The sequence below is a fragment of the Pteropus vampyrus genome, unplaced genomic scaffold (assembly GCF_000151845.1).
Source record: "Pteropus vampyrus isolate Shadow unplaced genomic scaffold, Pvam_2.0 Scaffold15, whole genome shotgun sequence".
In the NCBI taxonomy this organism is placed as follows: domain Eukaryota; kingdom Metazoa; phylum Chordata; class Mammalia; order Chiroptera; family Pteropodidae; genus Pteropus; species Pteropus vampyrus.
The window spans coordinates 4,150,650-4,168,315 of record NW_011888796.1 but is presented as its reverse complement, the minus strand read 5'-3'; the positions used below and the strand labels follow the sequence as shown (position 1 = coordinate 4,168,315).

At 37.6% G+C, this 17,666-nt stretch overlaps 1 protein-coding gene across 4 annotated transcripts in view; it reads left to right on the top strand.

Moving 5' to 3' along the window:
• PPP1R36 (protein phosphatase 1 regulatory subunit 36) overlaps window positions 1-10,565 on the top strand; it is a 21,214-nt gene extending 10,649 nt beyond the window's left edge. For all 4 annotated transcript variants that reach the window (XM_011384443.2, XM_011384446.2, XM_011384455.2 and 1 more), the window contains exons 6-11: window positions 1,567-1,665; window positions 5,225-5,359; window positions 8,834-8,876; window positions 9,211-9,389; window positions 9,477-9,668; window positions 10,192-10,565. In XM_011384443.2, the coding sequence (XP_011382745.1) occupies window positions 1,567-1,665; window positions 5,225-5,359; window positions 8,834-8,876; window positions 9,211-9,389; window positions 9,477-9,668; window positions 10,192-10,378 (835 nt within the window). In that variant the 3' untranslated portion in view covers window positions 10,379-10,565. The remainder of the gene's footprint in view (window positions 1-1,566; window positions 1,666-5,224; window positions 5,360-8,833; window positions 8,877-9,210; window positions 9,390-9,476; window positions 9,669-10,191) is intronic.
• The last annotated feature ends 7,101 nt before the right edge of the window (window positions 10,566-17,666 follow it).

The following is a 17,666-nucleotide window of genomic DNA, read 5'->3' as shown; positions in this document are numbered from 1 at the left end:
TGCTTGGAAGGTGCTTCACATGGCTCCTGCACTTGCGAGTGCTCAGTGAGAGTTGGGTCTCCAAGATTATTGGCAGTCCTCCCAAATTTCCTCAGCATTCAGCAAAGGCTGCTTATGGCAAACACCTGAGATTCCCAGCCTAAAGCTTTATTTTGTGACAGGAGCATACTCAGCCTGGCTACTGGGCAAGCAAGGAGTTCTAGAGAATCTGCCCGAGGAGCAACCTTCAATCTGTGATGTGCCAGAGAGGGTGATAAATGAATATCTCAGCTTCCATCTGTCAGGATAACTCTGAGAAGTTTTCTGTACTGTCTCCCAGAATCCCCTACAGGGCTGAACTTCATTGGTCCATAGTGATAATGAACTTGTTAACCCCTTTCTTGGCTTCCTTCCCTTCACTATCTCACTTCCCCACTCTCCTATTGATGTTTCCTGAGATCTCTTTCCAAGTAAACTATTTACTCTCAAATCTTTGTCTCAGGATCTGTTTCTGGGAGAACCCAACCTAAGACAGGTAATTATTAATATCCTGGAAAAAAAAAAAAAAAAACTCTGCAATGCTCACCTTCATTCATCCTGCTGTCAAGGAATAGTTAAGGAAAGCATGTGAGAGTAAGAATTTCCATTAGGGAAGGAAGGAAGCAGCAACAGTCTTGAAAGTATATTTAGAAAGAAATCAGTCACTTCTAGCTTTAAAACAAGTGAGACAGGATTGTAAATCAGTGCAATCTTTTTGGAAAGTGAGACTTATGAAACTTTATCAAACGTATATACTATGTCCTAGTAATTTTACTTTCAGGAAGTCACTCAGCAATACGGTTATCGGGGTAATTACTGCAGTAATGTCTATAATATTTTTTGAAGACCTAAACATTTATCAGTAGAGGACTAGTTCCATAACTTAGGAGACATAGAATACTTTATTCAGCTATTCAAAGAATGAGGAAAACCTATACAAAGTATTATGGAAGAGGTCCATGTTACACAGATTTAGGTGGCAAAAACAAGTTACAAAGACCTGTGTATACAGCATTATCCTATTTGTTACAAAAAAAAAAATTAAGGCATATTGATGCAAATGTATATGTATTGGTAGAGATGAGGGGCTCTTATATGTGATGGTCTATACTTTGGGAATTTTAGGAAGGATTCATAATGAACTTGTAACAGTGGTAACCACCAGGGAGTAGGATGGTGAAAAGGGGTGAGAGGAGAGGACTTTCAACTTGCTACATTTGTATGTTTCTTAAACAATGGAAGAATATTACTTCTATAATAAAACTTTTAAAATTTAAAACTGATAAGCAAAACTTATCAATTTAAGTTATCAATTATCAAAATGATGATTTAATGTCTGACCTTCCAAAAACTTTTGCATACAAAAATTAGATTTCTTATATCTTCAACAATATAGTAGATAGAATTTTCAATGGGAAATTAGTTGTGTGAAAGGCATGATAACGTATATCTACTTATGCTGTGTGTTCATATAATTTTTATGAGAAACTTATGTTTGAAATATGTTAGTGTTAATTTCTTTCCTTTTTTTTTTTTATCTCCCCATAGGAATAAGAATCTTGATAATTTCCTCATGGCGTTATTGTACTATTTATCTCATTACTTGGAAAAAATCTCACTGGAAAAGAAGCCCAAAAGCTATATGGTGTAAGTAGGATTTTGTAGTGTGCTTTAGAGTTTTATCACTGCCAGTATTATAACTAACTGTTGTCCAGGGTGAAGAGGTTATGGAAATTTTTACATCTTTGTGTAGTATACTAAAACATTTTACATGGGAGGAGTTCACCAGTATTTTAAAGCTCACTGAATAATTCAGGTGGGTATTCTGGTAATAAAATATTCCAAATAACGTAGACCAGCACTGCCCAGTAGAAATATAGTAAGAGCCACATATGTAACTTAAAATTGTCTAGTAGCTGTATTTTTAAAATGTAAAGATACAGATGAAATTAATTTTAATAATATATTTTATTTATTAGTGACCCAAAAATATTATTATTATAAGATGTAGTCAATATTAGGTAGTTATCGATAAAATACTTTACCTTTTTTTGTAGTAAATCTTTGAAATTTGATTTCTGTTTTATACTTACAATGTATCTCAATTCAAACTAGCCACAGTAAGTGTTCAATAGCCACATGGGGCTCTTGGCTACCATATTGCAAATATAGATATAACTCATATGCTTTTTATGCTTACAAAGTTCTTGCTAAAGGTTTTGTAAGCATCCAATTAAAAAACAGAATTAAAAAATCAATATATATGACCAAAATGATATGCTATATCACAGAGAAAAAAACCCACAAAATTTCTTAGGCTACATATGAAGATTATTTAACTGCTTTAGACAGAGGTGACTCAGAGCCGTACACCCAGGGCAAAAATCCAAAATTCTGAGTCCAGAGCAGAACAATGCCTCTCAAGCTTGGTGACCTTTCAAAAGCCATGGAACTTTCCAAATGTCCAGGCTGCCCTCTCCAGTATATGTGGAACCAACCCAATGAGTTAGCTTTTAGGAATGCTGGTAGAGCCTTTAATTCGTTGTTGCAGAATGTTATCAAGATGCACAATCCTTATATACAACTAAGCAGTTTGATTTTATGGATCGGTAAATGCATCTGGACAGCAGTTTTGTAAAGAACCAAATAAATAATTCAAACACTGCTGCTCTAGTAAAGCCATTATAATATGTAACGCTCATGTTATTTCAGGACTGCATTTCACAGCAGGGCAGCCAGAGATCATAAGATGTTTCTGTGAGAGCAAGCAAAAGGACTCAAGCTGGCTGTGGGCTCAGGAGGTCTGAGGAGTCTTACTGTTCCCAAAAAGAAACTTGTTAGACTTTGGTGGCATGTTAGCTTACATTTTGTGAGGGGTTTTCTGTCCTAATGCTGAGGATTATTGCTAGTCTGGCAGAAAGATTTGTTTCATTTCTTAATTTATAGAAATAGATGACAGAGAAGAAAGGTTTCTTAGTTATTTTAAAAATTCACTAAAACTTATTAGAACATAGTAATATAAAGTAGATTTTCTTGAAAGTAGTCAGTTACAGAATAACAAAGGAAAGAAATAAGACTTAAAATGATCGATTCTATGATGTGATTCTAAAAAAATTATAACTTCATTTTCAGGCTCCTGGTAGTCTATTAGTTTACTTATTATAATAGAAATAAATGTAAATTGCATTGAGATATGTGGCCATAAGTAACTTTAAGGAAAAAAAATTGATTTAGTCAAATTAGTGAGATAAAACATTGGGACAGTTATAGTACTTACTTCACACAGTTACCTTGAAGATTAAATGAGATAATGCATGTTATCTTAACCTAGCACTTGACTCTTGGGAGGAAAGCCTACAAATTGTGAAAGGAGAGCAGAAAGGAATGTAGGAGAATAGCAAAGATACAACTTAATGGTTTTAGATGATTGAAAGCGCTAATTCCAGAAGAAACAGCCTTATCCCATTTTATAGATGAAGAAACTAAGACTCAGAGGTTAAACAGTGGGCTGGAGATTGCATGCCTTGTAATTGATGGAGCCCAAAGCCTATGCCTAAACCACTGTGCAATGTGCCCACCACCTGCTACACATCAACTATACTTTCTTTTCCAGAGTATATCCATTTATAATTAGGAATTATAGTATATAGATGTTGATGTGAACAAAATTGACTCTATTTTTGTATCCCTGCTTTTGTTTCTGTTCATGTTTCCATGCTGAGAACTCAGACCTGACTAGTTTCAGGTAGCACCAGAGCTTCATAATTAATGATTAGCTGTGTCCTGTAAACTTAAATAATGTAATCATAAAGAGTCCTGTCAGTAAATGGCCAGAATGGCATGGAAACCACGATAAATGTCAGACTAGGTGTTGGTGTCAATTCTAAGCAATTATCCCTCACAAGACCACCAGGAGATATGGTTCCTGGCTCATACTGCATTCTTTGTCCCCTTTGTCTTGTCAGTCATCAGTAGTTCAGCTATACAATAAAATATTTGCTGTAGCAACTGTCTAGCAATGGAAAATAGCTGCTCTGACTCAGATGGTTGGAGTGCCTGTCTACTCTGATCCTACCCCTTGTAAGTAACTTACCTCATGAGAATTTCTGTTATAATTATTGGACTTGCCCACTTGATTTTTCAGTCGTAATATATCCTCATGGTATCCTCATGGAGGCAGGCACTGTGATGGACACTGGAGTGCTTGTGTGGATGTGTGTTTGTTGTGTTATATGAAATTTCAGCATTTAAATTTGGAACCCACATTATCTATTCCAAAAACTCACTTTATTTCAGCGACTCACAAGCCTTCGTATCACATATGATAATGTTTTGTGCTTTGAACCATCTGTATTATCTTTAAACATACCTCTGATCCAACCGCAGTATATCCTCACGTGGTCAGTCTAGTGGTTAACATCAGAAGGGGCAGTAATTTGTCCCTGTTGTTTAGACTGCATTTCATCAGGTTTAAATATTTCTGAAAATTAAAAGGCAGGAAAAAAAAATTAGTGACACCTTTTCAGTAGCAGTCACTGGACTGTATTGTCAGCAGTATTTTTTCCTCTATATTGTACTGCAAAAACTTCTAAAATTAGACTTCAGACATGTTGTAACCTAAGAACAGGTTGTCTTAAAGTTTATTTGCAATTCAATTGGAACTGGGTGTATTTTTACTGGGAAGTAGGGTTATTTTAATGGATATCACAGTTTTGGAGTAGCTGTCTTGCAGATGCCTCCTTAGCACACACAAAAGTGAGAATAGGCAAACATTGAGTCCCACACTTAGTAGTGACATCAGGAACCCAGGGGACGCTGAGGTGGGAAAGAGTCTCCATGGCTGTTTTAGCAAAACAGCAGGGAGGTGGGCTGCTAGCTGCCTCAGAAACCAAGATAGGTAATTTGTCAGTCGAACTGTTCTATATAAATTAGAACTGCCTGTATATAAAATTAAGGATGCAAGGCATGAAGAATGTGTAAAAAAGTGGAAATTCATCATAAACTCGAAATGCCCATGACAATGATAAACATCAAAGGACTTTGAGAACCTCCCTCTGCCAAAGCTCGAATGAAATAAATAAAGGATAAGTCAGGTGTGTTGACTCACTTGTATTTCTTTCAAAACAGTTTATACTTCTGACTTGTCGCTCATTAACATATGCACTTGCCAAAATTAATCCAAATGATCTTTTTTTTCTTTTTCCAGGGGCCTTGTAGAGAAAAAAGAGATGGAATTGGTTTTAAGTAAGTTAGAAGTGGCACAAAAATACTTGGCGAAGAAGTACTGCGTCCTTGTCCTGGGCTTGGGAATGCCTGATAAGCATCACATGTGCTGTGGAAAGTAAATGCTTACTTAGGATTTCTTTTGACCTTCACTTGTTGGTATATCCACATCCTTAAGACTCTTAAATTTGGCTTTTGGTGCCCTTGAGAAAGGTTCCTTTTTTGTTGTACAGAATAATTGGTGTCAGCTGACACTCTGTCCCAAACACATGGGATGTCTCATTTGAGAGAGCCAAGTGAATATGGGAAGAATTCCAGGACCTCAGATCGTATTTTAACAGCCCTCCACTGCTTGGGTTTAAATTAGTGGTCCCCAACCTTTCTGGCAGCAGGGACTGGTGCTCCTATAAGAATCTAGTGCCTGATGATCTGAGGTGGAGCTGAGGAGGTGATGCTAGTGCTGGGGAGCGGCTGCAAATACAGACGAAGCTTCACTCCCTCTCCTGCCACTCACTTCTTCCTGTGCAGCTCAGTTACTACCAGGCCACAGACCAATACCAGTTTGTGGCCAGGGGGTTGGGGATCCCTGGCCTATACTTAATGTTTAATCTTTATAGTACATATGCATTACAAACTAATTTTGGGATAAAAAATATAGTTATAATAAATAGTTATATCATAATTAGATATTTGAGCATATCTTTTAATTCCCTGGATATAGAACCTCCATTTAAATATTATACTTTTAACAATCATTTTTATTACAACATAATTTTTATTCAGACTTTTCAAGGAACTCATTGTGTTTGAAAGTGATTGCCTCAGTTTAGTACTAGCTCATTTCCAGGATATGTTGTTGGTCTTTTTTGCCGTCGTATGCAACATCACTTGCTTTTCAACTGCTTGTCGGATAGCGTTTTGGAGAAGAATCAGTTTAGAGCTTACCACCCACTTATTTACATAACATTCCATACAGGTCAAGAGCAAAGGATATTGAGGAAAACAGATTACAGTTTTTGCCAGTAAAAGTTGTTAATTGGCCATGGTGTTGATTATGTCTGTTGAATAGAGTTTATGTTATTCTTTTGGTTGATTTTATCTAAGAGATAAGGGCAATGTTTTTGCCAGTTATGAGTGATTAATTGATTTCAATATTCTATTATTTCACTTCCTCCCAATGTGAAATATTCTAGTGAGAACATTTTCATGCGTATTTTCTGACTTTTCTCTCTAATCTGTACACACTTAATATTGAACTGGAACACCTTATGTTATTTATCTCTGGAGTTAAAGATTTCAGTAGAACAAGCAGTTTGGGGGCTGTTAATTTAGTGCTTTCATGTTTCTTGAGAAGTAGGACGACATGTCTTTCTCTTCTAAATACATCTGTGAAATCCTGATATCACAAAAGCTTTGGCAAAATTTTGATGAACATGTTCAGTGAAAGCTCTCTGTGCTTTCCAGGAGAGAGAAGCAAACCCTGTTCACAGCACATGCTATGGAATTATGTTTGTTCTTTGGTTTTGGCCAATTCTGGCTCCACCCCTACTTCTACCTTAAGCTTTATACCCTCCTTCTGTGCTCTCAATGCAGCTGTCATTTGATGAGTGACCAAAGAGGCTAGGGGTATGGATGAGGATGAGGAGAAAGGGTTCTTTGAAGCTCAGGTGTATATATCATCCTTAAACTCTATTCCCCCACTCTCACGCCCAGTCACTGGCACCAAGGCTTCTTTCCCATCTCTCAAACACATTCCTTTGAAATTTCTCTTCCCTTGTACAAAGCAGGCCTTGACCTTAACTTCAACCTGATTTTGCCTAAAGCAGCAAGGGACAAATGAACACATGACTTTTTTTTTTAATCTCCAGCCCAGAACTCCATTGGCCTGGCTCTAGGCTTTGTATCCCTTCAGGAATAACTAAAAATATGATATACTTTCCTTATTTTTGGTTTAGAGCTAAGAGTCTTATGTAGCAAGAAGGAATAAGAAAGCATCCTATCGGGCCACTGAAAATGGCCGGGGAGCTTGGAGGTCTGCATGTTCTCTGGTTTCAGCTGGCAGAAGCCATGGAAGGGCAGAAATACCACATAAGCACTCCTGTCAGGCAGAGGCTTCCGGTGGCACAGAAAGATGCCGAGGCTTGTCCTGAAATGTTTCTGTTGGGCTCTGTTGTTTAATATTTTCAAAATATTCTATAAAATACTCTTAAAAAAACCAACCAAACAAAAAACTTGTTTCCCTAGCATTCTAGTTATGAGGATAAATGTGGAGCTCTGATGGCCCTGAGTTTTAGTACAGACTCTCCCCCTAGTTAAATATGTGTCTTTGGGCTTACTTTGAACTTCATTTTTCTCAACTGTAAAGTGGGAATAATAATGCTGACTGCATCATAGGGATCTTATGAGAACTAAATATGATAATAAATTTAAGGGGCTTAGCATAGTACTTGGTACATAGTCAACACTTAGTAAATGTTCACTTTAATTACCATTGTCTTAATTCTTTATTGAAGACTTGCATATGAGGAAACCAGTGTGTAAATGAAGACTCTGTAGGAGGGGAGGGACCCGCCCCAGTAAAGGCTGAACCACCTCTTCAGTGGTTCCCCCAAATGGAGGTCTAGTTTGGGCCCATACAAATCATGAAGACCCTGTGAAAAGACTGAAAGTCCTGAGGGATTTGGGTCATCTTCCCCAGACCATGCAAGTTCAGGATCGTTCTGGAGAGCATGATACCAGGGCCAGTCCTAGGTCAATTACTCCAAGGAAGGCGCAAGCAAAAGCAGAAGCGAAACCAGAATCAACCCTGAAGTGCCCTGGATCTGGCTTTAGCCCCTATGACTAATCAAGTGACTGTAGGTACATAGCTCTCTCTGTCAACTCTCAAGTCCTCCCCAGGCCATGCCTGCTTTCTTAAGGTTGGCAATCGGAATGGCCTGTGTTAGCGAGGGGAGGCCAAGTTCACTAAGTGTGCCCATGCGGGTACACTCTCCTTAACATTGAATTTGTGTTGCAAGGACTCCTGGGAAAATGCCTGCCTTTAAAAAACAAGGCTCAGTCTACCTACCTCATTTAGAAGGGCAGGAGCACACTACTTTCCCCAGTCTCTTGATTGTACGGCATAGACCTTTGTCCATTTTGCTTCTGTTTCTTTTTGTAGTCAATAGCCACAACTGTTGTTTAAGATTCCTTTTTTTCTTTGTTTTTGACTTACTCTCTAGTTCTTTATTTCCATATCTACTAAAACCTCATGTTGCCTTTTCACCGTATTTCTACTCTCCCCACCTCCGCAACACTCACATCACCAGAAGCATTTGGAAGAACACATTTCCTGACTGGCTTGTTTATCTTGAAGTTACATTGATTAACTTTTGACTGAGCACTCTAGGGATTTTGATGTGGGTAACCTAAGAAGTTGGAGAAAAAGATATTGGGACTCATTATCAATGCTTTTTGATAGCATTTATGTGGCTAAATAGATCTTGAGGCCACAAGTAATGATCCTGCAAAGGGGCATTTTGAAGGTAAGGGCTTGCTTAGATCACTGAAAGATCAAACTTCCCCGTCAACCTATAGTTGTGATTTATTGCAGGGAGAAAATATCAGATACACAGAAAGACTGGAAATTCTTTGAGGTGAGTCATTTACGTTTTGGGGCTTTTTTCTTTGATATGAAACTTTTCTTTGACATAAACATTATATAGTAATAACTAATATCCATTTGTCAGGCACTTATTTTTAGTGAATGTCCTTTCTAAAAAGGATGCTAACAAACTATGTCACACCTTAAATTTTCAGTCTTATTTTTCTTCTGCAAAGGTGAGTACATGTATAACTTTCCACAGCTTTTAGGAATGTTGAGAAAGTAGGTCATCTGGGTTTATATCTACTTAGCAGTATTATATAGACAGGTTGGAGTTTTCCATATCATAGCTATGGGTTGTGATTCTTGTCCGTTTTCCGTTGCAGTCCTTTTACACTTTCTGTACATATGTAGCTTGGATTGTCTTCCGACGTCAATATTTCACAGAGATTGAGGAGGAAATAGGGAGGCTCTTTCGTACCAATATGTTCAATATTCCTCGAAGGAAGCGTGAGGATGAAGAATCAGGAGGGGAAAAGAAACGCATGACTTTTGTACAATTCAGGTATGACCTTTTGACTTTCCTAAGTTCAAAGACATCTCCAGAAAACAGGATGATGGGGCCTAAATGTTACCTTCCCATCCTCAACAGGAGAATGATGGCAAAACGCCCAGCGATTAAAAAAGCCATTTATATGCGCTCTCCAGTCATGTCTACTCTGCTGCCATCTCTCAGAGAAAAAGCTCAGAATGTCTTTGAGAAAAAGTGTTGTCAAGGAGACTTAATATTTTCAGCCCAGAGGGAAGAGTGCATGGAAAATCTGGATTCTGTGCACATGCCAATGTAAGTAGCCCAACGAGATTGAAAACAGAGTGTTCCTTCCTGCACTGGGCCTGGGAGGGAAAGGGGCTCAGACATTGCGCCTCTTCCCAAAAGCTGAACAAAGATGAAAGCACCATCTTTCTACCCGCCCCTGCGTCTCTCCATTTCCTTTCCAGAGCAGTTCATGGTACACCCATCTAGACTAGAAAAAAAATAGCTAGAAAGTTATGATAGAATTCAAATAATTCTAATTTGGATGACTGAGTAGCAGACTTGATAAGGCTGAGGTTTTTCCAATAGAATAATCTTTGGGAAACGTGGGAAGGGCCAGCAGAAAACCCAGCTGCAGGCTGAGTTTCTGACCCACATTTAGGACCATAGTGGTGGTTCAGGGAAACAGGAATGCTTCCCCCCACCCAAAAATAGTTGTGTTTGTGTGTGTGTATGTCTTTTAGTACACACACACGCGCATAAACACAATCGCAACCATATACTTTAGTCTTTGGCCTTACTGCTTTATCTGTACCCATAATTCTTTTCACAGAGTTGGCATCTTGGGGGAGCCTCGATGTCTGTTCAACCCCCATACCCTCCTCCCCTTTGAATCAGAAGAAAACACGAAGGCGGCTGCAAGACATTCTTCCCTGATAGAAAGTAATAACATGAGGATTCAAGATACACTGGACTTAGTCATGAAAAGACTGTCCCCTCAAACATCATTCCCTAAATAATCTGGTACATTTCATTTCTGTAATTAAGTCCTTGTGTTTGAAGTAAACTACTTTGACTTAAATCACTTTATATAGGACTAATATTTGTTATTATTAAACTTTTTTAATTGTTCAAATTATTTTGTTAAAAGTTTGAATGGCCTATTAAAGAATTCAAGAAAGCTCTTGAAAAGCTCATTTTCCTCTATTTAATAGTTTGCTTTGTCATTTATTTACTTCCTTGTTTTCCATTTGGCCATTTAGAGTAACATATTAGAACAGTTAGCCAGTATTCTAGTGGACTAGTAAAGAAACATTCTGTTTATTCGTTTCTAAGTTCCTTTTAGCTTTGTGAGAGTGTATCTTTGGTATGTTTAAAAACAAAATTTCATAAAAAGGCAAATTAAGATGTTTTCAACATTAAATTTTTTCTATGGCTATTATTATTATTGACATTAAGATATAAAGTATATCTAATTCATTTAAAAGCCTTTTAGCATATGTTTTATTCATTCTTTCATTTATTCATTTAAAACAAATATGTATTAAACCCCTGCTCCATCCAGAGCCTTGTGCTAGGTTGCCTAGTGAAAACAGATTAAGACAAAGACCATACTCTCCAGTTCTGGGTAGTAGAGAAGATACGTAAAATACATACCTTCTCACAATACAATATTGAATATCATAGAAGCCATAAAAAAGGTAAATACTGAGTACCCTGAGAGGACAGAGCAGAAGAGCAGTCACTTCTGGGGGACGAGGAGCATTCTGATTTGAATTTGGCATTACAAGGACTGAGTGTCACTAAAGGGGGAACTTCCAGTCAGAGGAAGAACATGTGCAAAGGTAGAGACGAAGAAATGTGTGCTGAGACAGGAATGGCAAGAGCATGGTGTATGTGAAGGGGCGAGGTAGAAGCACAGGCTGGAAGGTTCAGCTGAATGTCCAGTCAGGGAGTGAGCTGGATGTTACTTTGTAGATAGTGAATATTAGGAATTGCTAATGAAACCAGCTCACTAGGTGGAATCCTGAACTGCTGATTAGTATTATCATTTAAAAAGTCCTGTAGATGGGGGTGACTCCATAGTGTAGTGGTTAGCATGTCTGCTTACACACAGAAGGTCCTAGGTTTGCACCTCAGTTGTAGCCACAGACCATACCCCGAGTTCACTGGGCCCCCCGAGTGCATGCTGCAAGCGTGTGGAGGGAGATGCCCTGCCTTCAGAGATCAAGTTCTCAAGGGGAGACGGCAACATCATTTTTTTCATTCTACAATTACTATATCCCCACTCTGTGCCATGCACCATGTTTGCTGCTGGGAATTCAGTGTGGGGAAAAAAGCCCGCTGACTTGGAACTGACAAGTCTTTGGGGAAGACAGGAAACAAATATTCAGATAATGAACTATCGTAATGGTGATGAGTGAGGCAAAAGAGAGGAAAATGCTATGAGGGTGTATAACTAGAGACTTGCACATGTGTGGAGGGTTGTCAGAGGAAAGGACAGTCATCCTTGAGGAAGTGACATTTAAATCCGAGTCGAAGATACATAGGAATTAGGTGGGAAGTAAGGAGGGGAATGTTCCTGATTGTATTAGCTATCTATTTCTGTGTAACAGATTACCCCAAGACATTTATATAAGACAGTAACATTTATAATCTCAGTTTCTGTGGGTCAGGCATCTGGGTGCAGCATAGCTGACTCCTCTGACTCATCATCTCTCAAAAGGTTTCAATCAAAGTGTTGACTATTGCTGAAGTCATCTAAAGGCTCAGTTGGGATTGATCTGCTTCCAGTACGATCCAAATGGTTGTTGGCAAGATTAAGTTCTTCGCAGGCTGTTGGACTAAAGCCTCAGCTCCTTATAAGTAGCCTATGGCCTCTCTCAGTTCCTTGACAAATGAGCCTCCCCATAAGTAGCTTACAACATGGTAGTTGGCTTCATCAGAGTGAAGAAATAAGAGGGAGAGAGAGCAAGCAAGAGAGAAGTTAGTCATTTACAACCTAATCTTAGAACTAATATTTCATCACTTTTGTTTTATTCTATTCATTAGAAGCAAGTCACAAGGCCCAGCTCACCTCAAGGGGAGGGGCCCACACAAGGCTGTGAATACCAGGAAGTGAGGATCATTGGGGAGCATCTTAAAAGTTAGGGTGCCACATTGGCAAAGGAAACATGAAAGTCTTGAGTCTGGAAGCTAAGTTCTTTCAAGTTGCTGAGATAAGGCCTTTGTGGGTGTAGAGAAGAAGGATAGAAGGATGCGATGTGGTTGGAGAATAGGCAAGAACCCTATCCTGGTAAGTGTAGTAAGGATACACTTAAGATCAATGTGACTTGTTGCAATGTGATTGTGCAGTTTGTGCTTTGCACAAAGGTACCAGCCATGGGGATGGTTGGGGGTGAGATCCAAATACATATGTCAGCCTTGTTCTGGATATTTCAAGAGGGAGTCCCTATTTGTAATTAACAAAGCAGCATCCCTGAATGGCTACCTTTTGATAGCTTTTAGGTAGATGCATTGTTAAAGCTTACCAGGAGGATTTTTTTTTTTTACTCAATATATTTAGCAATAAAGAGAGTGGAAAGACAAGCTATAGTCTGAGAGAAACTATTTGCAAAACACATCTGATAGAGAACTTGTATGTAAAATATACAAAGAACTCTTAAAACTCAACAATAAATAAATAATCCAATGAAAAAATGGGCAAAATGTATGAACAGCCACCTTACCAAAGAAGATACACACATGACAAAGAAGCATATGAAGAGATGCTCAACATTATTTGTCATTAGGAAATGCAAGTTTAAAAAGCATAAGATACCACTACATTCTTATTAGAATAGCTAAAAATAAATAAATAAATAACCGATAACACCAAATGCCAGTGAGGAGGAGGCAGAGCAGCGGCAACTCTTTATTCATTACTGGTGGAAATCAAAATGATGCCACCTTTAGAAGACAGTTTGGAAGTTTCTTAATTCATGATTCTTTGTTTCTTAAAATTCATATGAAAATGTAAGAGACCCAGATAGTCAAAACAATCTTGGAAAAGGAGAATGAAGTTGGAAAGCTAACACATTCTGATTTCAAAATGTACAACAAAGCTGCAGGAATGAATACTATGTGGTAATGGTATAAGAATAGACATTTAGATCAATGAAATAAAATCAAGAGTTCAGAAATAAACCTGTACATTTATGGTCAATTGATTTTTGACAAGGCTGCCAGGACAATTCACTGGGGGGAAAGAATACTCTTTTTAACAAAGATGCTGAAACAACTGGATATTTCTATGCAAAAGAATGAAGTTGGATCCCTACCTTACAGCACATAGGAAATTTAACTCAAAATGGATCACAGACCTCAATGTAAGAGCTATAACTAGAAAACATTTAGAAGAAATGTAGGAGTAACCCTTGGTGATCTTGGGTTAGGCAGTGGTTTTTTAAATATGAATGACACTAAAAACACAAGCAACCAAAGAAAAAAATGGATAAATTAGACCATCAAAATTAATAACTTCTATGCTTCAAAGGACACTATCAAGAAAATGAGGGTAATGGTTGTAAAACTCTGTGAATAACTAAAATCAATTGAACTGTAGACTTCAGTGGTGAATTGTATGGCATGTGAATTGTATCTCAATAAAGCCATCATAAAGAAAAAAGGTTAATACAACACACTGAATGGGAGAAAATATTTGTAAATCATATATGTGATAAGGGTCTAGTATTCAGAATATATAATGAATCCTTACAGCTCCACAATAAAAAATAATCAAATTTAAAAATGAGCAAAGGATTTGAATAGACATTACTCCAGAGAAGATATATAAATGGCCAATAAGCACATGAAAACATCATTAGTCATTAGGGAAATGCATATCAAAACCACAATGAAATACCACTTCACACCCACTAGGATGACTATGAGCAAAAGACAGGCAAGAATAAGCATTGATGAAAATGGGGAAATCAGGACCTTTACAACATTGCTGATAGAAATGTAAAATGATGCAGCCACTTTGGAAAACTGTCAGTTCCTCTAAAAGTTAAACATAGAATTACCATATAACCTAGCAATTCCACTCCTATATATATACCGAAGAGAAATGAAAACATGTTTACACAAAAACTTATACGCAGGTGTTCATAAAAGCATTATTCATAATAGTCTTGATGAATGCCCAAGGATTGATGAATACATAAACAAAATGCGGTTATATCCATTCATGGAATATTGTACAGCCATAAAAAGGAATGGTGAACTAACTCATGTTACAATGTGAATGAAGCAGGAAAGGACAGTCATCCTTGAGGAAGTGACATTTAAATCCGAGTCGAAGATACATAGGAATTAGGTGGGAAGTAAGGAGGGGAATGTTCCTGATTGTATTAGCTATCTCTTTCTGTGTAACAGATTACCCCAAGACATTTATATAAGACAGTAACATTTATAATCTCAGTTTCTGTGGGTCAGGCATCTGGGTGCAGCATAGCTGACTCTTCTGACTCATCATCTCTCAAAAGGTTTCAATCAAAGTGTTGACTATTGCTGAAGTCATCTAAAGGCTCAGTTGGGATTGATCTGCTTCCAGTACGATCCAAATGGTTGTTGGCAAGATTAAGTTCTTCGCAGGCTGTTGGACTAAAGCCTCAGCTCCTTATAAGTAGCCTATGGCCTCCCTCAGTTCCTTGACAAATGAGCCTCCCCATAAGTAGCTTACAACATGGTAGTTGGCTTCATCAGAGTGAAGAAATAAGAGGGAGAGAGAGCAAGCAAGAGAGAAGATAGTCAAAACAATCTTGGAAAAGGAGAATGAAGTTGGAAAGCTAACACATTCTGATTTCAAAATGTACAACAAAGCTGCAGGAATGAATACTATGTGGTAATGGTATAAGAATAGACATTTAGATCAATGAAATAAAATCAAGAGTTCAGAAATAAACCTGTACATTTATGGTCAATTGATTTTTGACAAGGCTGCCAGGACAATTCACTGGGGGGAAAGAATACTCTTTTTAACAAAGATGCTGAAACAACTGGATATTTCTATGCAAAAGAATGAAGTTGGATCCCTACCTTACAGCACATAGGAAATTTAACTCAAAATGGATCACAGACCCCAATGTAAGAGCTATAACTAGAAAACATTTAGAAGAAATGTAGGAGTAACCCTTGGTGATCTTGGGTTAGGCAGTGGTTTTTTAAATATGAATGACACTAAAAACACAAGCAACCAAAGAAAAAAATGGATAAATTAGACCATCAAAATTAATAACTTCTATGCTTCAAAGGACACTATCAAGAAAATGAGGGTAATGGTTGTAAAACTCTGTGAATATACTAAAATCAATTGAACTGTAGACTTCAGTGGTGAATTGTATGGCATGTGAATTGTATCTCAATAAAGCCATCATAAAGAAAAAAGGTTAATACAACACACTGAATGGGAGAAAATATTTGTAAATCATATATGTGATAAGGGTCTAGTATTCAGAATATATAATGAATCCTTACAGCTCCACAATAAAAAATAAATAATCAAATTTAAAAATGAGCAAAGGATTTGAATAGACATTACTCCAGAGAAGATATATAAATGGCCAATAAGCACATGAAAACATCATTAGTCATTAGGGAAATGCATATCAAAACCACAATGAAATACCACTTCACACCCACTAGGATGACTATGAGCAAAAGACAGACAAGAATAAGCATTGATGAAAATGGGGAAATCAGGACCTTTACAACATTGCTGATAGAAATGTAAAATGATGCAGCCACTTTGGAAAACTGTCAGTTCCTCTAAAAGTTAAACATAGAATTACCATATAACCTAGCAATTCCACTCCTATATATATACCGAAGAGAAATGAAAACATGTTTACACAAAAACTTATACGCAGGTGTTCATAAAAGCATTATTCATAATAGTCTTGATGAATGCCCAAGGATTGATGAATACATAAACAAAATGCGGTTATATCCATTCATGGAATATTGTACAGCCATAAAAAGGAATGGTGAACTAACTCATGTTACAATGTGAATGAAGCTTGAAAATATTGTGTTAAGTGAAAGAAGCCTAACACAAAAGGCCACATATTCTATGAGTCCAGTTATACAAAGTGTTCAGATTAGGAAAATCCATAAAGACAGTGTAGGTTGGTGGTTGCCAGAGGCTGAGGCAGGGCGGGTATGGGAGTGACTGCTAACAGGTACAGGGTTTCTTTTTGGGGTGATAAAAATGTCTTGGAATCAGATAGTACTAATGGTTACACAACTTTGTCAACAGACTATCACTGAATTGTACACTTTAAAAGTGAATTTTATAATATGTGAATTATATCTTGATTTAAAAAAAAGAAAAGTGAGAAACTGCCACACAACAACTAAATATAATGTAGTATCCTGGATGGGATCCTGAAACAGAAAAAGAACATTAAGTAAAAGTTAAAGAAATCTTAATGAAGTATGGATTGTAGTTAATAATAATGTGTCAATATTGGTTCCTTAATTGTGGCAAATGTACCATACTAATATAAGATTTTAATAACAGAGGAAATGGTATAGGGTATACAGGAATTCTCTATACTCCCTTTTAATTTTTCTTTAAATCTAAAACTTTAAAAAGTTTATTTAAAAAAAATATTTAGCCAATACTTTTGTAGCACCTAATATGTGGACACGATGATGGACAACATGTAGTCCTTTATTCAAGTGGTTCTCTGGGCAGAAGGGGAAGGATAAGACAAGTACATCTTCCAAAAGGAGGCTGGGAGTCAGAAATCAAGAAAAACAATGCAGTCAGGCTTAAAGAAGAGAGCCCATCAGGTTGGGGGGTTGAGAGATGGCTCCTAGCCATGGCTCTTGAATCATTGAAGGGGTCTGGATAAGCAGAAATGGGGTGGGAAGTACCAAGGAATGCTTCTTGGGGTCTTCACAGGGTTCAGACCTGAAAACTGCCTGGTGAGAGGCCTTGTGCAGTAGAGCTGGACTGTGGGGTCGGTTGGTCAGGGGAGTAGTGAGGGCTTTTCTTTTAGACAGGAAAATGAGGTCTTACTTTTTCCTGGTGGCTGTAGAACCCTCTTGTTTTTGGTCTTTGTTTTAAGGCTGCCTACTCCAGGGTCCTGTCACATTTGAACCATCACTCTCCCGTAACATTCAGCCTGCCCAACAATGTCAGTGTCTCCATCTTTACATCTGTTTTGAGCTTCAGTTCCATTATAGAGACAAATCATCCTATTTTGGACTTGGCATATGGCATTCTGATCTCTCAGTTAATTTTTATACTAAGAAACA